The sequence below is a fragment of the Molossus molossus genome, unplaced genomic scaffold (genome assembly GCF_014108415.1).
Source record: "Molossus molossus isolate mMolMol1 unplaced genomic scaffold, mMolMol1.p scaffold_m16_p_1, whole genome shotgun sequence".
Lineage (NCBI taxonomy): Eukaryota > Metazoa > Chordata > Mammalia > Chiroptera > Molossidae > Molossus > Molossus molossus.
Window position 1 is genome coordinate 37,633,054 of NW_023425344.1, and position 23,306 is coordinate 37,656,359.

Here is a 23,306-nt window from a genome sequence, read left to right on the forward strand (position 1 = left end):
CCTATACTCGATCAGATCATTCTGATTTATGCTCAAAATCTTGTTTTAAAGCAGGAAAGCATGTGTCACCTCTTGAATTGATTTAGAAGAAAACAGTAAAGATTAACCAACAAATATGCATGAAGGATTAACATCAAAATGATGATAATTCGCTGAATGCCTACTATGGGTCCAAAGCATTAGATACATTGTTTCTGACTCTCACACCTAATCTCTGAGGTAAATATCCCTTTTGCAGAAGAGAAAACTGAAGTTTAAAAAAGCGAATAGTTACAGTTAGCAAGTATCTGAGCACTGAAACCAATCTGCTTGTAGGACCTTCTACTGCTTTCCAAATGTGTCTGATATATGAGTCACCAAAGCTCTTACTAATAATAAAAGTTCCTAGGCTCTTCTTCCCTTAAAGATTCTCATTGAGAATGCCTGGGATCTAAAATGTGTTTTTTAAATGCCCCAGTGACTCTGATAATTAGGCAAGTTTAAAAAATCTTGCACCGGGATTAAGGTAGACTGCATGAATATGGAAACACTGATCTGATTTATAAATGGATTCTAAAACAAATAATGAAAAGTCACCAAAAAATCGTATGCAGAAGATAATAGAGTAAGGATACCTAAGAGTATCTGTTGCTACATATTATACTTAAAGCTTAATTTTATTGAGAATGAAATGTTTTATAAATTAGAAAGCTAAATCAAACATAGCTACCACTGAATCTTACAAGATTTCCTTTGGGGTATGTAATTGATTTAATATCCTGGACTTTAACCTGTTAGGAATATAAACTCAAGGTGAATTTAAAAGCAGCTCTAAAATTTATTATTCTTTGGAATAATATTATTTAGAGTAATGTTTTTTAAATAATAGTATTATTTGATTATTTACTATCATAATGAATTTAATATAAATTACTTTTCACCATTTAGTCCCTGTATTCCATTTAGCTAAACATATTAAATTTTAAGTACTAGTCAATTTCATATCTGTTGGTAGGCAGGAATCCAACACTATAGAGTTTGCACTGTAACAGCATGAGAATTTCAAATTCAAATACAGCAAAATTTCTGTATGGTAGAAACTTATTTACTCTCATATTTCTTACTTATTTATTTATTTATTTATTTATTTTCTCACCTGAGCACACTTTTCCATTCATCTTCAGATAGAGAGGGAGAGAGAGAGAGAAATCAATGTGAGAGAGACACATTGACTGGTTGCCACCCACACGAACCCAACCGGGGCCAGGGACAAACTGCAACCGAGGCACATGCCCTTACCTGGAACCGAACTCAGGCCTCTCTGGTCTGCAGGCCGACACTCTAACTGTTGAGCCAAACCAGCTAGGGCCATATTTCTCATTTCTTCAAGAAAGTTTACCCATTGAGAAATGTTAGTAGCTGGTCCAATAAAATGTTTAGCATTTTTCTTCATATTATCAAAGATATATTCAATGTTAGATTATAAATCAAACTAATTTCCTTTCAAATTATAAGGAAAAAAACCTCTGAGAAAAAAAATACTTCTATCTTCATTTGACAATTTCCTTCCAATTACCAATTTTTTTTAAAAGAGCCATTTATTTCCCTGGCTCTTTTGGCTCAGCAGTTAAGAGCATCGAGTCACAGGTTTTAATTCCTGTCAAGAGCAGGTACCTCAGCTGTGGTTCAATCCCAGGCCCTGGTTGGGATTGTGCAGGAGGCAACCAATCAGTGTGTCTCTCTCACATCGATATTTCTCTCTCTCCCTCCCTCCCACTCTATCTGAAGATAAATGGGAAAAAATATTCTCCGGTGGGGATTAAAAAATAGCAATAAATTTTTTTTTAAACAGCCATTTATCTTTTGAATGTGATTTTACAAGAGGGGGCACAGAATGGGAAGAAACAGTTATTCCTTTGGCAATTCTGACAAGATCCAAAGATGTGTGGAATTTTCTCATTTATTTAGAGAACATTTTAGGACCTATAATATTCCAGGCAGCATATTAAGTAGTAGATAAATAAAGACCAATAATTACAATCCCTGCCCTCAACTTTACAGCCTCGTGGGAAATAGAAATAAAGTCTCGAAAAATCTCAAAACAAAAAGGTTGATATATAAAAATAAAATATGCCTTATCCATTATGCTGGCTAGGGGAAAGAAGGTAAGCATTATGAAGTTAAAACTGTTTAATTGAAGTGATTCTGTTATTTGGGCACATCATGTTCAGGTCTCTTGTTGCTACCCATAACATCTAGTAGCAGTCTTGAAATGTTGATACACTTCAAGACAGACATTTTTAAATTGACTCTACCATTAGAAAACTCAATAAATACTAAGGTGTTCTTGTGATGTCTCCTATGCAAAGATTGTATTGTACCTCAAAGCAGTTTCCAAATTTTTTCATTTCAAGTCACATTTCTAAATCGTTCAAATGTCAACAGTATATCTGAGGTGAAGACAAGCAAAGAGAATCATGTCCCACAGCCATTGATAGAAACTGGTGAAGGATGAGGAATTATTTGTGGCAATTGTAGGTAGATTATACCTCAGAAGTGAGTACATGAAAACATGATAATTTAGTGAAATAAGAAAAGAATAACATTAGAAACAAATCTCAGCAAAATAACTTGGTTCTATAAAGGGCTTAAGTTAGAAATCAAACATTAGAAACTCTCCAAGTTTAATTCTGATATAGGAGGTCATGAAGTGAAAGGGAGCAAACAGCATCCATTATAATTGTAGATTAGCTAGGAAATACTGGTTGAAAACTAGTTTTAAGTTCTGATTTTCAGATTAACACATCCTTAGCACTATCACCACTGTGAAAAATCAAAGTCTTCAACAAATAATCATTATATTCTGTACAAATTTATTTTGAGGGGTAAAGAACACCATAATTTTAAAGTATTAAACAACCTGGCCAATAATACCTAATAAGTTAATCACTTTTTTCCTCATCTCTATTATATAATAAAATGAGAAATAACCCCCACCCCCCTCCCACACATACACAGGAAACATACTTTAATTGAAGTGTAAGCTCAAGCCTTTTAAATTACATGTTCATAAATTTCATACAATAACAGGAACTTATCATTTCCCTCTCTTCCTTCAAATATGACTTTTGACAAAATATGCTTCTGCATAAGATTTCTCCCTGTTGGAGCTGCCATCTTGTTCCAGAGTGCTACATGCAAATCTAACAATGAAGAAAATTATTATACTCATCCAGAAGAATGTAGAGAAAGAATACTGATCCTGATGGAATTACAATGTGTAAGTCTGATTTGGAGTCAATATGAAAACATTTGTATTAAAATCCACATTAAAGTAGACTTTGTTTAGATAAATTATACTTTTTACATCATTATTCCCCAAAAATCTGATTATGTCCCCCAAAAAACCAAGACCTGCCTGTGTAATAGAGAATGCAAAGTAATTTAGTTTTTCACATCACTATAATAACATACCAAATCACGTCATATGAGAATACAGTGATTTCTAAAATAAAATAAAATACTATAATATGACATGTTAAAGTAGAGAGGAAAAAATAGTAATATTTATACAGATCTACTCAAAAGTGAAACCTGTGAACCCAGCTGGTGTGGCTCAGTGGTTCAGTATCTACCTATGCAACAAGAAGTCACCTGTTCGATTCCCAGTCAGGGTACATATCCAGGTTGTGGGCCAAATTCCCAGTGGGGGGCATGCAGGAGGCAGCCAATCAATGTTCTCTCTCATCGATGTTTCTATCTCTCTCTCCCTCTCCCTTCCTGTCTCTCTAAAATCAATAAAGAAAAAACAATTTTTTTAAAGAAATAAAATTTTTTAAAAAAGTGAAATCTGTGAAAAATGCATATGGATGGACCTATAGCTTTTCTGACTAATCTGGTTTACAGATGATTCAGTAAACACTATCATTTACTTTCAAATTGGAAAGAAAAGACTGCTTCTTAGTTTAAAAAAAAGGGAAGGGCAGTGATAAGTTCAACCAGTCTTAACTGTTTTAATAGCTTTTCCCATTTATATTTAATAAAGAAAGAAGACTGAAAATGCTCAACAGTTATAGTAACCTTCCTGAACACTAATTTCAAAAACCTTTATAGGTACAATAGGTACTAACTGGGCTACCCACTGGCATAGTGTGCTTGTAAATTATGCATGATAAAATCATGTAAAAAAAAAAAATGTTTTCTTATTACTAAACTTATCTATGTCACCATAAAACAGACTTAGGTTTTCAATGCAGGAAGATTCTTAATAATTCACATAATTCAACCTCATGCATATTTTTTAGAAATGGAAAAATAAGATCAAAGTGAATCACTGTTAGGTTTGAAAATGACAGTTCAGGTTTCTTAGTACTATGTTTTATACCTATGCTTCTCAAAGTGTAATACCGTATGTGTGGAGGATAATTAATAAAAACTAATATTTACTGAGCACAATACCACACAATGTGATAAATTCTTTGCAAGTACTGTCCCATTTAATTCTTAATAACTTCAAAAGTTAGGAACTGTAACTATCCTTATCTTAACTGAAGAGGCACAGATAAATAATTTACCCAGACTACAGATTTCAACCCAGATCCTAAAATCAAGGTAATAGGGAAGAGAGGGAAGTGACTGAGGGAAATCACAGAAATATTAACTCTCAATGTAGAAAGGAATACTGTTTACTGGTTGCATATAGTTCCTCCTTATACTACTCTTGAATTGTGGCTTGCAGTTCTGGCTACACATAAAAATCACTGGTGGGACTTTTTTTTTTTTTTTTTAAACTATGCATGCCTGGGACCTTCACGCCAATACTTGTGCTTCAACTAGCCTGGCCTGGGGCAAAGGCAGGAGTTTTTTAAAGCTCCCCAGATGATTCTAAAGGGCAGCTATGATTGAGAACCAGTGGTAATTCTCTCTCACCCTGTTAACCTCTCTAAATAGCCAACTACAATCAAATTAACTGATCACCTATTTGGTTCTGAACACTGCCTATTATATTTTCCATTTACCCAACAAAGTTCTTAACTTTGCTTTTTCTTTAAAAAAAGGAAACATTACAACTATAGCAGCACCTTTATAAATAACAAAATTTTGCAGCTTTTCTTTGCCATGAGGAATGTAGGGGGAATGGTGGGCAGATAGCATGAAAAAATTTGAAAATCCCTTCTTTATGCACCCACATACTCCTTAGGTTGAAAACAATGTAAAAAAGGTCCTAAGAGTCAAGCTAAAAATTAAATGGTTATATGACTAAAAAAGTTCTGTGAAATATGTTAAAGATTTGATATCCATGATATTTGACTATAATTCTTAATTCTGCTGGTGATGACAGTTAAAACACTAAGCAACTGTTACTGTGGTGATAAATTCTATTGTCTTTTCATGGTGCTGTAACAGCGATTATGCAGTGTTTTTACCCTATTAAGTCACCTGAATATAAACTAACAGGGGCTAAAGAAATGAAAGCCTTCTACAAGCATATCCAAAAAGCCCTACAGCTTGTCACATCGTGGACTGACAAATGCAAGAATTTTGCTGACAATTTTACATAAGAAGTCTCACTGTTTCACTAGAAGTTATTCAATTGCACATTTCAGTCACCCATACCAAAATGTGATGGAAACTGTTAGTCCTATACCAAAATATGATGGAAACTGTTAGTCTCAGATTTGCTGGCCCTTTTGTTTTACTAAAAAAGATGAAGTGTAGAGATATCTGACAAGCATGAAGTTTGATCTCTGATTTGAACAAGAGATCTAAAACTAAAAAAAGGGTATAAGTAGTTCACATTGCACAAAACTCTGGACTTCTCAGAGAAACAGCGCAAAACTTCCTGCTTCCGGACAGCTCATTATTTGGTTCAAGTCTTCACATTCCTTTATTAGTCATGACCATTCAGAAAGCTCTCTGTTCCTTACTGCTTGAATAACATCGGACTTTTAAATGTTGCTCATCAGACTTTCAAGAACCCTTATCAAATGAAGAAGCCATCCCAGAGTCCATGCCTAAAAAAGGGACTTATATTAGAGAACCCTCAGTAACCTGAGCAGTATGTCCACCACACAGATTTTTAAAAACTATCAGTACACATACCGTTCTGCACATTTTAAACGTATGTTCATCTGCACATTTTCACCACACACAATTACGGAACTTGCATAAGTTATGCAAAAATGAAATCTGCAAGAAACTGGAAAGACCTGTGGGTCTGTCTGTGTGAAACACACAGGCACAGCGACAGCGAACCACTCGTTACCGATGTCACTGGGGTCTCAAACGGCCCAGATCCACCCCTAAGCCATATGTCACCAGGCTCCAAGGCCCAGACGGGCAGAGAAACCACAGGGTAACTTGGATGAGAAAACAAGGGGAGGGGCCTCAGAAATGCGTGCACCGCCACCCCGAAGCTGAAGGGGTGTCCCGAAGGGCTGACCCTAAAGAAAACCCTTCCCTCCTGGGATCCTTCATCTCGCCCCAGGCCTGGAAGGCCTGCTCAAAGGGGTTTGTGGGAGGAAGGTCCGCACTTCGGAGACAAAAACAAATGAAAATAAAGCAAGTTCTCACTTCCTGGTCGTCTACTTTCCCGAAGGCCCCCGACACAAGACGGACCCCGCAAAAATGGGGCTAGGGAGGGGGACCCCCCGCCCCAGCCCGGCACCTCCCGTCCTCGCCTCCTCCGGGCCTTACACGGTGACGTGACCGGAGCCGCGGACCACCACCGGGTCCGGCGAGTACTTCAGCAGCTGCTCCTCCAGGGCCCGCTCCTCGTCCTCCTCCTCCTCGTAGATCTCGTCGAAATCCGCCATCCTGAGCCTCCGAGACCCCTGCCCGAAGAAGCCTGACTCCAGGGACTGTGGCCGGGACACGGGCTGCCGGGCGGCGGAGGCTGAGGGAGACGCTGCCGCGGGCTCCGAGGCCGCGGAGTTGGCTCTGGGTCGTCTCGACTCAGGCTACAGAGAAGGGGTCCCGGCCGTCGCCGCCATTACCGTCAGCAATAACAACAACACAATGTCAACATCCGCCCCAGGGCCGACACCTCCACCCGCGCCGCCGCCGCCGCCGCAGCAACTCGGGCAACCACAGCAACAGCCAGAGCCACCCGCAGCGGGAGCAGCCGGCTAGGGCATCGCGAGACTTCCCGGGAGTGCGGGCGGTGCGTGGGCGCGTGGGCGCGCGTACGTGAGGCCTCTCGCTCCGCGGTCGCCTTCTTCCTCCTCTTCCACCCGCCGGCGGCGCCTCGAGAGCGCGCTCCGCGGCGCGGCCCCGCCCCCCAACAAATGGGTCGCGGACCTGCGGGGCCGGATGCGACCCCCCGGCTGTGCGCGCAGGGCCCCGAGTGTCCAGTGGGGCACATAGTTCACCCAGCTGATCTCTAACAGAAACAACTGAAAACGGAAACCCCAGGTGGACTGGAGAATGTACTGTGCGTCTGCTCGGCAGCTGATCTCACAAGTGAGTCTCGCTGTTGGTCAGTGTTTCAATCTGCGATGATAATCACAGTCTGACTTCCCCAGGCTGAGGGCCCCGCAGACACTGCAAACGTGTTTGTCCACGAAGACACAGATTTTCAACACAAGTCCAATTCAAGCGTCTCGTCCCATAATCCTTTTAAATACCTTCCAATAGGTGAGGCCAGTGATGCTGATACTTTTCTTTCTCACAAGAAAACTCACTGCAAAAAAGTGAAGGGACTAAGGAAAAAAAATAACCAACTCAGAGACAACAGTACGGTGATTACCAGAGAGAAAGGGGAGGGGAGGCAGAAGAGGGTAAAAGGGAGATAAATAGTGATGGAAGGAGAAGACTTTGGGTGGTGAACACACAGTACAATCAATATGCAGATAATGTATTACAGAATTGTACACCTGAAACTGATTTAATTTTATTAACCAATCTCACCCCAATACATTCAATAAAATATTTTTAAAAAGAAAACTCCGTGTAGTCATGCCATGAAACAAACTTGACAAATTCTCTGCTCCAACTCCCTCATTAATCATAACCTGTTTTCTTCCATTAAGACCTTAAGTAATTCCTTTTCTCCTCCCACAAAAGAAGGGAAGAGAAGGAAGAAAAAAGTTTAATAAATGCCTCTTCCTGCCTAGACCACTAATAAAGGCCTAAGGGTCACCCTGAGTACTTGGTTTCATAGTCAAGAACCTGCCCAGGCAAAATAATAATAATAATAATGCAGGGCCTTAATGGGCTCCTGAAAAAGTTCTGAACATTGAATATATACTGTGGGGTCAGGAGAAGATGGTCATACTGGACCCAGCGCTGGTCAGACTATTCTCCAAGTTCACACCTAGCTCATTTTAGATGGGCTGAAGTTGAGAAAGTGCAAAGGAGGGCAATGAGGATATGAGAAATGCCAAACAGTCCCCTGTTGGAAATTGTGGGAGGGAATTAGCTTAGTTAGCCAAGAAAAGATGAAGAAAAAAAACACAGTAGATGTGTCAGACTTGCTGTATACCTTCCCAGAGGACATTTATTCATGTAATCATTTATTCATTCAACATATTTACTGAGCTCCAATGATGTGGCCAGCACCATGCACGTGCACAGGTGTGTGTGTGTGTGTGTGTGTGTGTGAGAATGAGATACAGTCTCTGTCTTCCAGTCGCTTATTCATCACAAAGAAAAACAATTGTAATTCCATTTAGTGCTCCCAGAAGAGTATACAGAGGGTGCTAATGAAGCACAGAGAAAACAGCTTGGTTTGGTAGTTAACAATGGGCTCTGGAGCCTGACTGCCTGCCTTTATTCTCAGCTCTGCCACTTACTGTGTGACCCTGAACAAGTCACTTAATCTCTCTGTTCCTCATATATAAAATAAGGATATAATAGTACCTAGCCCACTAGACTGCTTAGAAGAGGGCTGGGCACACAGTAAATATGGAGTGGTAACAGGGGATCTCCAAGGCCCTTTCCAGCCAATCAACTCTATGAGGATCGGCACAGTTTTTTAAAATTATGTAATGCTTTACTGTTTATTAAGTACATACACATCATTTGATATTCTCCAAGAACCCTGTGAGGTAACTAAGGAGGATGTAATTGATTCCTTAGTTTCAGAGATGCTATGTGACTTTATCATGGCCAAATGGCTATTTAATAGTCAACTCAGGGCTTCAACTCCAGTGCACTGGATAAGCCAAAGTGTTCTGAATTTTCTTCTTAGTGGGAATCAGGAGGCCAGTGGCTGCTCTTAGTTGAAGGAGCAGCTGCAAATGGGAGAGTGAGAAAAGGAAACAAGAGGAACAAAGGTCAGTCTTTTTCAGACATGGTTACACACCTTTCTGTAGTAACAGTGGCCAAGATAAGGGGCTAGTGCCCCAAAATATCTAAGTCATCACATAGCTGACAATTTCCCAGGGGCAGAGGAAGTCACTCACAACTCCTTAAACCTCCAGCACCTTCCACAGTTCCTGCTCCAGAGAGGGAGCTCAAAAATGTTAACTGAATTGAGATATAATGTTACTAGTGCTATTTCCAGAACATCAGAGTTAATTTGGCTTCTGAGGACTGCAAAGACTTTACCCTTATCTTAACACAGATTCTGTATGAGGGAAATACTCTATTCTAAGATCTATTCAACAGAGGGAGACTTGCAATTTCCACCACCTCAGTGTAAGGTAGAGGCTGCCTTATTTTTGTTCTTCCTATTTTGCTCTTTTGCTTGCTCTAAAAAAAACTGTCAGAGCCAGCAAAAGGGTGTGGGACCTGGGAACAAGGCCCAGTGGGTGAGGGAACATGTTGACATCATAATTCCAAACTCCACCCCCAATCCTCCAGGCTCCAGTTTCCTGTCAAACTCCTTCCCCTAGTCTCTTCCTGGGGATGAACCCCACTCACAGTGTCTTTTCTCTCAGCGTATAAATGCCCTCCTGCTCTGTGCTGGATGGACTTCTCTGCATTTGAGTTGCCCTTTACATTCCTGATTCTCACACTTTCTCCTTTACTTTCAGACCAAATGGCCCAAACCAAAAAATGATAATGCCTCAAAAGGCTCCTGAGGCAACAAATCTTTCATCATTTTTATGATAAATACTCCTAGGTTTGAAAAATTCCAAGTCTGCCACTACCTAGCTGAGCTGCCTTGGGCAGGTTTTATTTTCTAAGCTTCCTTTTCTTCATCCTGAATTGAAATCTATGTCATAGGGTTATCAAGGGTCAAATGAGGTAATGCATTGCTATGGACTGAACTGTGTCCTCTCATGTGGAAGCCCTACCCCACAATGTGATAGTATTTGGATGTAGGACTTTCAGGAGGTAATTAGGTTCAGTTGAGACCATGAGGGTGGGGTGCTCAGGATGGGGTTAGTGCCCTTATAAGAAGAGACCAGAGAGTTTGCTCTCCCCACGCCCCTCCCCTTGGTGTGAGGATGTAGGAAGACTCCCACCTGCAAGGCAGGAAGCTGGCTCTCAGCAGGAACCAAATGAGACAACACTTTGATCTCAGACTTCCAGTCTCCAGAACTGGGAGAAATAAACTTCTGTTGTTTAAACCACCCAGTCTGTGGTATTTTGTTATGGCAGTCCTGGCTAAGACAGCACATAAACCCTCAATTTTTTTCACTCATTCATTCATTAAACAAGTATGCATTGAATTATTCCCAGGTGCCATATTCTGTGCCAGCAACTAGGGTTTAGCAATAACGCAGTAAACAAAACACAGTTCCTGCCTTCATGAAGTATAAAGTCCATTAGGGAGAGCTAACAGATAATTATAAACATAATTAACTGTTAGAGTTATGATCTGTCTTGTAGAGAAGTATAGGGGACCATGACAGCAGTTAATCTAACTCACTCTGAGAAATCAGGAATTCTTTTCTGGAGAAATAGCCTTTCAGTTGATGAACTAAGCAAAAGTATGAGGGTGGGTAAATAGAAGAGATGATAAAGTTCCAGGTACTGGGAATAGCATATTTGTCTTTGTTTATTTGGGCTGTTATAGCAGAATACTATAGACTGAGTGGCTTATAAGCAACAGAAATTTCTGTGTCTTCATGACCTAGTCATCTACCAAAGCCCTCACCTCCTAATACCATCACATTGGAGGTTAAGATTCCAACATATGAATTTTGGAGGAACATAAACATTCAGTTTACAGCAATGTTTAAAGACCCTGAGGGAGAAAAAAACATGGCCCAAATCAGGTCAAACCAAAGCTAGTGTGGTTAAACCCTAGTAAAGAAAGAAGAGCCAAATCAACACGGGGTCAAAGAGGTTGATAGAAACTTGGAGGCCTTGGTAAGGAGTCTGAAGTTCATCCTAAAAGTAAAGAAGATACACTGAGGATGTGAAGCCAGACATGGCTTCAGGTGTGCATTTTAAAACCAAATGGGAGACCAATAGTGCAACCTACCTAGCAGGCATCCCCCACCTCTTCTGAAAGCAGCAGCACACATGCACCCTCCCCAAATGATTTGTGGTAAATCATATCTCCCCTACTCTCAGGACATGTGACTGGGTTAAGCTGACCACATCCCCAATTCCAAGAGTGGGCAAAAGACCAAGGGCTAGACATCAGAAAGCGTGGAATACCCTGGGACACGGTGATTGTTCTGAGTGGATACATGATTCAGACAGAGCCAATGAGATTCAATACCAGGACTTTTAATAGAACTATTGGGAAGAGGAGGAAAATACATTTTTCTATGAATTGACTAGGAGCCATGTTGCCTTTGTAATGGTAGAAACTGCCTGAGAGTGATGCTAACACTGAGGAAGCCAGGACCAACGGATAAAACAAACATGTGTTTGTCCTGATGACCATGTTTGAGTTCCCTGAGGTCAACCACAACTTAAGACCTCCAGGTTTGTAGGAGAGATCATGGATTCAGCTTGTGGGATGTGAGATAGAAAAAGATGTTAGATAGATAGAAGAATAGATGTGAGGGTGGATGGGTGGGTGGATGGATTGACGGGTGAATGGAAGGAAGGAGGAAGGAAGGAAGGAAGGAAGGATAGGTGAGAGAGAGAGAGAGAAAGAAAGAGAAAGGAAAGAAAGAAAGAAAGAAAGAAAGAAAGAAAGAAAGAAAGAAAGAAAGAAAGAAAGAAAGAAAGAGAAAGAGAGAGAGAGAGAAAAAAAGGGATGGGTTCAAAAGAGAATTCTTGGCAGGAAATAAGTACATTTGGGATCCATCAGTTCATAGATGGTAAAGGTAGCCATAGAAGTGACCAAGATGGCTCAGAAGCCAAGAAGTGGCATAGTATAGGGAGAGAATGAGAAGATAAAAGTAACTAGGATGAAGGAATTTCAGTGATTAGAGATGAGGAGAGAAGGAGAGAATGACGAATAAACCAGAGGGAGTAGCCAAAGTGATGAGAAGCAAACTGAGAGGGTGGGGTATTACCTATAAAAGAAAGACGTAGTAATTGTTCATGTGAGATGCTGCAGAGATTATATAAAATAGGAACCAAAAAGTGTCCACTCTATTTAGGAGCAGGGCAAACCCTGGGGAAGGACTCAATTTCTATAACCAGCAATTTGGCAGCCAGCCAACAGAACACTCTGACTCTAGAAACACATAGAAATCCTAGGTCAACTATAACCATTCAAAAAAAAGAAAGAAAGAAAAGAAATGAAAGGGAGCATAATTCCCAACTTCTTTAGTGTGAACTATCCATAGAGACTTCCTTCCAAAGAGTACAATATGGAAGAAGGAGGAAGACTAATCTTACAGTGGCAATACCTGACAAACACTACTGTAGCCAGGTGATCACGGTCAACATCAATAGCCATAAGTCATGTTAATAGTGTATACCTTTGTTATAATATGACGAAAATGGCACCTAACCCTTCTGGTCTTCATCCCCAAAACCCATAACCCCACTCTAATCATGAGAAAAACATTAGACAAATTCCAACAGTGAGACATCCTACAAAATACCTGAATAGTACTTCTGAAGACTGTCAAGGTCATCAAAACTAAGGCAAGTCTGAGAAACTGTCACAGCCAAGAAGAGCCTAAGAAGACATAACAACTAAATGAAAAGTGGTACTCTGGGTGGAATTCTGGAAGAACAACAAAAAGAAAATTGAGTGAAAAACTAAGGAACTCTGTATAAACTATGAACTTTAGTTAAAAATAACATATCAATATTGGTTCATTAGTCTGAGCAAACATACTGTAAGATGTTAAAAAGAAAATAGGAAACTGTACAATCTCAATTTTTATGAAAGTGAAACTGCTCTAAAAAATAAGGTCTGTTAAAAAATAGTAATACAGTAAATACTAAATTCAAAGGAGAGGAAACACATTTTAGTGCCAGAAGCAAAGATAAAGCTTAAAACTTGGATAGACTCATAGACTACACCCTGGGGCTGGGAAGGTGGGAAGACCACCGCACCAGAAGGAGGTCCCAGCAGCTAAAGGCAGAAATTTTAACGCGTGCTGTGATAGAAAAGTTGGCCATGGCTAGGGATGAGGCAGGACCACAGCATCTAACCAGGAAGGGCTGCAAGAGAGAAACCAAAAACACTCTACGCATGGGCTCCAAGAAACAATGTGGAATTTTTTTCTCTTGGAATTCTGGGTTGGAAAAATTAAGGTCTCTGGGGAAAATCAAATCCCCAGACAGGCGACTGCTAGACTGCCATGTCTAAATTTATACCAAATTTGTGGTACAGAAATGGCCAACCTAAAAAATTAGTTGAAAGAGGGATCATATCCAGCATATACTTTCTGGAAAAAAGGGGGGGGGGGGAGCAAATGGGATAGGATCTAGAATACAGCACCTGAAATCTGGTAATCACACAGAATACATTAGTTATTTGTCTTCATATTACACTATTCTCTTAATATCTAACAAGAGCGATAGGGAGAACAATGCTAATAATGAATGATCTGTTAATGTTCTTGAACCTAACTTACTTGTATGGGGTAGATGTGGTTTTAGAAAACATGGCCTCAGGAGCAGAAGTGTTCAGTGCCAGCCATGAGAACCATCCCCCAGCCATGAATTCCATCTTCCTAGGTATGCAGAAGAATTTTAAATTGCGTCAGGAGAGTTTTAAATTGTCTTGAGAAGTTCAAACTTCTTAGTCCTCTGGGAAAACAAATAAAATGTCTTACTTGGTCTTTACTCCTAGGTATAATTCCAAAAACGGAAATTAATCCTCACAACCCACACTGATCATTGCGAAAAGCTTTTTGAACCTAAAATCTGCACGATGTATCCCAACCTAACAGTTTGTGGTGCTCAGTATCTAAGGGTGGGGCCAAAGTAGGTTTACAGATGTGAGTACACAAAATAGTTTACTCTTAGTTGTATGGAAAATGTTTCAATAATTAATAAATAATCATATGAGAATAAACTCTGTTTTGCGTACTCATAACTGTAGACCCACTTTTGCCCCACCCTATTTAAGTAATGGAGAATGGCACCGCTGTTCCAGGGCCCAAGGATTAAGGAAAGGTTCTGTGCGATACCACTACATGAAAGGCCTTAGCCAAGCAACAGAGATCCTCTTCTGCCTTCATCTCAACAACTGTGGTGCCTGAAGAAGTGGGAAAGAAGGTGATCCAAACTAGGAGCTACCTGAGGTAAGAGTGTATTTTGTTTGGGAAAAGAAACAAATGCTTAAGTAGCAAATATAGGGTTCGAGGCACTGTTCTAAGCACTTTGCACATATCAACCCATTTAGCCTCATAGACATCCCTATAACCTAGTACTATTTTCATCTCTATTTTATGCATATGCAAACAAAGGTGAAAGGAAATTAGGTAGATTGGCCCAAAGCCACACAACTAGGAAGTGGTAGAATCAGGATTTGAGCCTAAACACTATTTTTTCACTCCTGATTGTACCACCATGCAGAGTAATAGCTTAATTTCCTCTGTCTTCCCAATACCTACAATGGTGCCTGGCATAGTTAGTGCTTTATAAATATTAAATATATGGCTACATATATGAAACAGTCTTGTTTTCATTTTTCCTTGAGCATTTTATATTGTATATACATATTTAGTTTAATATCTGTCTCCAAGTATTTTTATAATAAATTTGTAAAATCCAAGTGGATTCTCTTAGATTACCTTAGAATAATATCTATGGCAGCTCACCTGATTTAAATCAATGCTGTAAATATGACATACAAGTTGGACTGGGTTTTCTTCACTGTTATCTTTTAAATTCACAAATGTCTGGAGACTACTCCTAAAATCATGGGCTCAATAAACCAGAATGGAGCCCAGAAGTTATCTTGTCCACACTGGCTTCCAAAACCACGCTTTAGTCTAAATCATGTGGTGCTTACTTCTTTTTTTTTAGCCTCGCCCGAGGTCATTTTTCCATTTTTTGTTCAGATAGAGCGGGAGGGAGAGAGAAGGAGAGAGAGAGAGAGAGAAACATCGACGTGAAGGGACACATCGAGTGGCTGCCACCCGCACGACCAACCAGGGCCGGGGACAAACTGCAACCGAAGTACGTACCCTTAGCGGGAACCGATCCCGGGTCTCTCTGTACCGCAGGCCGATGCTCCAACCGCTGAGCCAAACTGGCCAGGGCGGTGCTTGCTTCTTTATTGAACATCTCCAATAATTATATTAGATATCTATAGCATATTGAGCACATACAAAAATTCTTTATTATGTTCTTCTATAGTTTTTAAAGACTATATTCTTTAATGTGTAGGACTGTGTCTTGGCTATTTTTTTTATTTTTTATTCCAAGACCTTAAGTATTACCTGGAATGTAAGAATCATTCAATACATTTTTATCTGTTAATTCTTGTTTCAATCTTTGGGGAAACACAACACAAGTTTACACTTCCTTATATGTAACAGTCTTTCAAATAAGTAAAGATATCCCTACCTGAAATCTTTTTTTCTTTGAGCTAAACATGACCATTTACATCAATCATGTTTCTTCCAAGAAGATAGTTTGAAGTTTCTGACTTTGCAGAGACTATATCTGACTCCTAACAGCTTTGGTAAATAGCTTTTTTATTATTAGAAGCTCAGAACCAGACATGGTGTGATTTGACCAATGTGATAGCCAGCCTCCAAGATGACCCCTAATAAGTCTCCTTCTCTGGTATTCATGCCCTCTGTAGTCCCCTCCCACACTGAATAGAGCTGACCTGTGTGACCAACAAGATTTGTGAAAGTAATAGTATATGATTTCTGAAGCAAGGTTATAAAGGTCATGGCAGCAACCACCTTATTATCTTAAATCACTCACTGGTGGAATTCAGCTGCCATATCATAAGGAAGCTCAAACAGCCATAGGGAGGCTCACATAGAGGGGAGCTGAAGCCTCCTGCCACTCCTACGAGTGGGCCATTCTAAAAGCACATTCTCCAGCCCTGCTCAATCTTTCAGGTGACTGCAGCCCCAACTAACATCTTGACTGCAATGTTCTGAGAGATTCTGTGCCAGACCACCCAGCTAAGCCCTTCACCAATTTCTAACCCACAGAAACTATCAAAAATAACAAATGTTTATTGTTGTGTTAAGCCACTACATTTTGGGGTAGTCAGATGTAATAATAGATGATTATTACAGTCAGGTCAAACGAAAAAGAGACTAGTACTTCCTGATGTATCATAAGAAACAGTAGATTGATCAAACTATTAATTTTCAAAGTGTTGTATAGTGTGTGTGTGTGTGTGTGTGTGTGTGTGTGTATGAAAAGTATCTTTTTTAGTTTTGTTTTATTTTATGCCTCTGTAGCACAACTATGGTGCCATACGTATATAGACACTCAATACATTTGAAATAGTGGGCTTCACCTTTAAGTCTTGAAGGATACAATCAATTTTTCTCCTGAGTGGATGTGGTAAAAATCTATTCTTTACCATTTTGGAACTCTCACTGGAAGTCAATGGCCTTTTTATTCATCAATAGTAAGATTTTCATATGTTTCTTTGAACAAGGTACAAGAAAGAGCTGGATTTTTTTTCCCCCTACTTTTTGTTCAGATAGAGCAGGAGGGAGAGAGAGAGGAAGAGAGAGAAAGAGAAACATCAACGTGAAAGGGACACATCGAGTGGTTGCCACCTGCACAACCTAACCAGGGCTGGGGACAAACTGCAACCGAGATACATGCCCTTAGCACTTAAAGACTTGCATGAATAATTTTAGATTTAGGAGATCATCTAGTAAATCTGCCCCTGACATATTTAAAGATACCAGTATATTCTTTGAAGATATAATGTACTGTGAGGTAAACTGGAGTTTCAGAAAATTAAATGCACCTTATCATGAAAATAATTTAAACATGAAGAAACAAAATAGTTCTAAGTAAACATCTTCAGCAATCTTGTTATTATCTCTTTTGTTGTAGTTAATGACACCATTTGTAAGACATTTGGATATGATGAACATGTAAAAAAAATTCAATGTCTTTATTCAGAAAAATAAGAGGGGAATGATGCAAAGAAAAAAGACCATCTGTAAGTAGAAATAATATTTATATCAGTGTTACACAGTATTTTCATTTATAGTATCTTACTGGACCCTCACAACATTTCCGTGAAAAGAACAGAGGGCTATCATTCCCATTCTCTAAACTGCAGAGGAAACTGAAGTAAAATGAATGACTTGCTCAAGCTCAAACGGCTCCTAAAAAGCTGAGACATAACAAAGACCTAATGCTCTTTTTGTTTCTGTGGGTCAGTTTTCACTACAAGGGAGGGGAGATAAAATAAGGGGGAAAAAAACATAAACTTAGTGAGAAAGTGAGTCTGTTTTTACACAGTATAATGAGGAATTGCTGAGTGGTTATGAAAAGAGCTAATTTACTCTTTCAAACACTTAATCTCAGGATGATAGTTAAGAAACAAAACAGGTTTATCAGTACTTGTTATCCTCATCTGTGCAGTGGAGCTAATTATAGTACTCATTGCATAGAGTTGTTGGAAGGATTAAATGAGATGATATATGTAAAGAATGATAAGTACTCAGGAAGTGTTAGTTATTATTGATGATGATGTTATTTCTATCAGGCTGGATTAGAATACTAGAATAAAGAGCAGTAGATATGCATTTTCATGCTGCATTGTAATCAGCATACTCTAAATTATCTTCCTTGAATTCTCTTATTTAGAAAATGAAGGTAATATTTCTTTCTAGTTGTCTTTTTCAAAAAACAATTTATCATGCTGGTAATGTTATGAGCACTTACAAAGCCCTATGGATATATAAGAAGATGCCTAGACCATTTCTCTCCCAGTTTTTCTCCTTCCTTGCCATCCTGAGCAAAGCTATACTTTGGGGCAGTGAAAAGGGTTTGTGAGTAATTACCACTCAGGCCTACACAGTTGCTCAGCAACTTAAGAATTCAGTGACTGGCCCTGCTGGTGTGGTTCAGTGGACTAAGCATCACTCCCATGGACTGAGAGGTCCCAGTTCAATTCCTGGTCAGGACACATGCCCAAATTGTGGGCTCAGTCCCCATTGGGGGGCGAGCAGGAGGCGACAATCGATGTTTCTCTCTCACATTGTTATTTCTATCTCTCGCTCCCTTCCTTTCTCTAAAAAATCAATACAAAATAAATAAATAAAAACAATGCAGTGACTGTACAGTCAACTTAACTTTATTGTTTTCCAAAATTCAAAGAAACAGCTCACATTATCTATGAAATGTTCATTGAGGTGGCAAAGCATGTTTCATCTAAGGAATGGGCAGATTATTTTACGGTGAATTAGCATGGTGATTAGCCTGTGAGAGGTCAGTCCACAGGAGATGCTTCCTCCAAAAGTCTTTGCAAAGCTGTTGTGGCTGCTGCTCACCTTAGAAGTGTTCCTACCTTGGACCAGAGATCCTACTCTACCCACGGTTTGTCAGGTCCCTGTAACTTCATTCCCACAGCAGCCCTCCTGCCACCCTACTGCCAATCATGAGAGCATGTTATTTAAGGGCAGGTCAAATGAGCGGGTGGTCATTCTTGTTAGTACCACAGAGCAGCTGATCATTTATGATTCGAGCATGACTATTGACTAAATCAGGGCCAGTTTGGACCCATCTACACCCTGTGACATAAGCATGTGGTTCTATCCTGTCCTGCCTGATTTGAGATGCCTTAGGAATGATGTAACTTGGCAAATGAATTCAAAATCGAAACCTCTTTAGATGATAATCTCAGATCATCTACTAGTGATGCCAATCAACCCATGAATGCAGTATTTCTTACATGTTGATTCTATAAGAGGTGCCCACGAATAGAGGTTTTTTTCAGGTTACTGAAAAGAGTTCACAAACTTTAGGTAGCTCAGAACCCTCCCATCATATACAGGTCAAATGTCATTTATATAAGTGCCATTGCCAAAGGGTCAGATACTACTTTCTGTTATCATTCCTAAAATGATCAAAACATTTTGATGGTTATGTTGAACAGAATAGTTCACTATGATTTAATTAAGTCAGATTAGGCTCAGACCACTAGGGAACAGTTCTACAATCTTTTTTAATCCCACTTTTGTTTCTAGATCATAATTAAAATGACATAGAAACGACCTTATTAATATACTTTGAATTATATTTGTCTATATTGAACCTTTCATTTTCTGTCTATTCAACCTTAAAAGATCTTCTTGTGATTTAACTATATTATCATTACCTTTTCCTACATGATATTAAATTATACAGTTATAAAAATTTTACTGTACAGTACACTTTCTCTTCAGGTTAGTGTTAAAACTTCCCCTTCCAGAAAATTGTCTTTTATTCTTACCTCTTGTTTTCTTCCATCTTTCCTGCATTTTCTTTCTCCTGAGACACAGCATTTCTTTCCTTTGATCATAATCATAATGACCTCTTTTATATCTCTTCTTTTTCCTAACTAATATCTCAAAGGTGTTTCAATCACTCACTGAAAAACCATTATAAAAATTTAAACCATGTATCATTTTTTAAAGATTAAAATTTAATATTTCTTTGCTCTGAGACTACTTAACAGTAGATATAAAAATATATCTTAAAAATAGGAAATATCATGGTCAAAAGATGCATATTTTATCCGTTCTGGGACATTGTATAACAGCCATCATTGTCAAAATCAGCATTTTCCCATGTAAATTTATTCTGAAATAAATCTAGTCCTTCAAAATGCATCTAGAAAAAACAATGAGGGAGGGTGTTTTTTGTTAATATAAATGGCTATGTTTTAAGTTGTAATTAACAAAACTGAATTCAAACTGTCTCAATAAAGACATTTATTGTCTTCACTGATGGTTAAAGTCTAAAAGTGGAGCAAACAAGGAGCAATTTGATCAGGCCTCTGCTTCATTTCTGGGCTCTGTTTACATCTGTATATTAGATTGTTCACTCTTCTTTGCAAAATGACTGCAGCAGATCCAACCCTCATATTTATACATAAGAGAGGATCAACTTCTTGAAATTCCCCCCAAAGTTCTGGGATTTGCTCTTATTGGACTTTCTGAGATCACATGCTGCTTACCAAGTCAGTCATTGTAGAAGGAATAACATATACTGATTGCTTTAGCCTAGATCACGTGTTCCTCTTTGGAGTCAGAGATAGTTCAATGTCCCCAGAATTCTAAGGCTGAAACCAATCACTATAAATGCTGTAGAAGTAATTAACAGATGTCTGCTACAAATAAGTTTGGTAAATACTGGCTTGTACCCACTTCTTAATTCAAGTACAATCTTGAGAATGGGGAAGACTTCAAACCTGGAGAATAAGCATTGAAAATAGACCAGCCCGGCCCAGCCAGTGTGGCTCAGTGGTTGAGTGTCAACCCATGCACCAAGAGGTCACCAGTTCGATTCCTGGTCAGGGCACACACCCAGGTTGTGGGCCAAATCCCCAGTGTGGGGCCTGCAGGAGGCAGCCAATCGATGTTTTCTCTCATCGATAATTCTATCTCTCTCTCCCAATCCCTTCCTCTCTCTCTAAAATCAATAAAGAAGAAAAAGAGAGAGAGAAACCAGCCCCATGAGATTTATTATCACTAAATCTTAATATAAGGAACTGTTAGAACATAAACCCCATTAGGAGAAAATTTCTGTTTTGTTTGTTACTTTTCCCTAGTGTCTTAAAGAGTGTTTGACATATAGTAAGCATTCAATAAATATTTGCTGAATTAATGAAAGAACTGCTTTCTAATGAAGGATCTTCTATCTGAATGTTAGCAAGCTTTTTCTTAAAGGGAGGTAGAATCTACAAAACTCTAAGTAAGCCCCTTCTGAGGAAATGGGCATGAGGAAGAGTGATTTTTCCAATTCTCCATGTGGTTTGGCTTTGCAGTTTTTGAAACAGATCCTACTTCCTTTACTTCCCTGTCTATCCTTGCCAAAATACTCAGCAAAATGCTTAGTACAGTGCCGCCCATAGCAGATATTCAATGAGTGACAGGGTTATCATTATTATTCTTACCATCTAAGAAACTTCAAATTGACTTCATTGAATAGTCCATTCAATTCAACTATCTCTGTAGGCAATGCTGAGGACTAGTCTATAAGCTATTGTTCTGGAAGGATTAAGTGCATATATAAATAAGACCTGAAAATTATACCCCAAGATAGACTGTTGAGATAAAACTTATAGTTACCGTACATATAAACAGTAAGGAATTTGGAATGATTTGAGTTTTCACCATTAGGAGGAAAAAAATTCTGTGAAGAAGCTACAGTTTTGAGGAACATTGTATTTTATTTTAATATTTTTCTTTTTATTGATTTTAGAGAGAGTCGAAGGGAGAGGGAGAGGGGGTAGAAACATTGACGAGAGAGAACATTGATTGGCCACCTCCTTCATGCCCCCTACTTGGGACTGAGCCTGAAACCTGGGCATGTGCCCTGACTGAGAATTGAACCAGTGACCTCTTGCTGCATGGGTTGATGCTCAACCACTGAACCACACTGGCCAGGCTTGAGACAAGGGTAGATGATTTTAACAAATAGATATTGAGACAAGAGTAGAAGCACTTTAAGTGGAGAAAGGTGTCAGGAGGAAGCCCCAGATATGGTGCTGTGTGTGCTATGGATCCCAAAGAGGCCTGCCTAGTTGAGGCAGAGAGGTTGATTCAGAATGTAATGGGATGCAGGTGGTTAGATAGGTAATGAGGTGACTAATAGAAAATAGCCAGGACCCATAAAAAGTTATAGTTGATAATAAATGGTCACTCCGTATATGATTTTGTGCATCACCTTACCATTTTCTATCTACATGGGATCCAAAGATGAGCAGTCTTCTCTCTGGAGGTGGATAAGACAGATCATTTGGCAAGTATTTAAGTCCTTCAGGAAAACACAAACATCTTGTGACCTGGAGCAGTCATTAGGATTCCGACTCAGACTGGGACTCTGAGCAATGCTGTGGTACTAAGCTAGGACCAGGCCATAAAATCCGGCTGCCCTACTTAATGGGTCCTTGGCATGTTAAGTTGTCAACAGGCCCTGTGGAAATAAGGTGAGTCAATCAGAAAATGTCTAAGGTCTACATGGAAAAGGGAGGCTTTTGGAAAGAAAACAAGGCAGGGTGTCTAAATATTACATCAGGATTTCCCACTTCCCTCTATTATTAGAAGGGAGGAGGAAAGAGTACTTAGGCCAACTTTCTAAGGTACCTGGTTGGCTAAAGGAAGCTTTTTTTGTTGTTTTTTAACTCTAATCCCATATTCACACAGAGCCATCTTAAAATCTTGATTTGACTTCCAAATCCACTATATTCCAATCTCATTATCAAATGGTAAGTACTTGATTACCCCCAGATAGACTGACCAAAAGATTACACAATTCTTGAGAAAAGGGAAGTGAGACTCTGAAACAGTCAGCATTCAACAAACATGTTAAATACTATGTGCCAATCCCTGTGATCAGTATTGTGCCAAAACAACCTTGAGGCCTTTCCTGACCATCATTCCACCCCTAGTCATTTCATTTTATCTTAATGCTGCAACTATGATGCATAGTTTAAATACTATAGGCCGATGCCATTTTTATTTCCAACCCTAATTTCTCTGAAGTTCAGATCCATATTTCCAACTGCTCCTATACATCAAAAATTTCTCCTTGGTTGTTCTGACAGTACTTACAACTCAGAGTACTTAAAACCAAGTACTTTATCTTCTTCTTCCACCTACTCTATCCACAAGCTCATTTGAAACAACAAAAAAGCTGCTTTTCTGCCATTTGTAATGACTATATTTGTTAACACCATCATTGGTAATGCAGACAGCTGAGGTAGAAATCCAAATCCCCAGACTTATTTCTCTTTCTGTACCCATATCCTGTCTAATTAGAAATTAAGGCTCTGGCTGGTTTGGCTCAGTAGTTGGAGCATCAGCCCTCAGACCAAAGAGTCGTGGGTTCGATTCCGGCCAAGGGCACATACCTTGGTTGTG

At 39.3% G+C, this 23,306-nt stretch overlaps 1 protein-coding gene across 1 annotated transcript in view; it reads right to left on the reverse strand.

The window, feature by feature from the left end:
• CHIC2 (cysteine rich hydrophobic domain 2) overlaps positions 1-7,090 on the reverse strand; it is a 45,678-nt gene extending 38,588 nt beyond the window's left edge. Inside the window, exon 1 of the mRNA XM_036252333.1 lies at positions 6,676-7,090. Coding sequence (XP_036108226.1) covers positions 6,676-6,794 — 119 coding nt within the window. The 5' untranslated portion in view covers positions 6,795-7,090. The remainder of the gene's footprint in view (positions 1-6,675) is intronic.
• Positions 7,091-23,306: the final 16,216 nt, after the last annotated feature.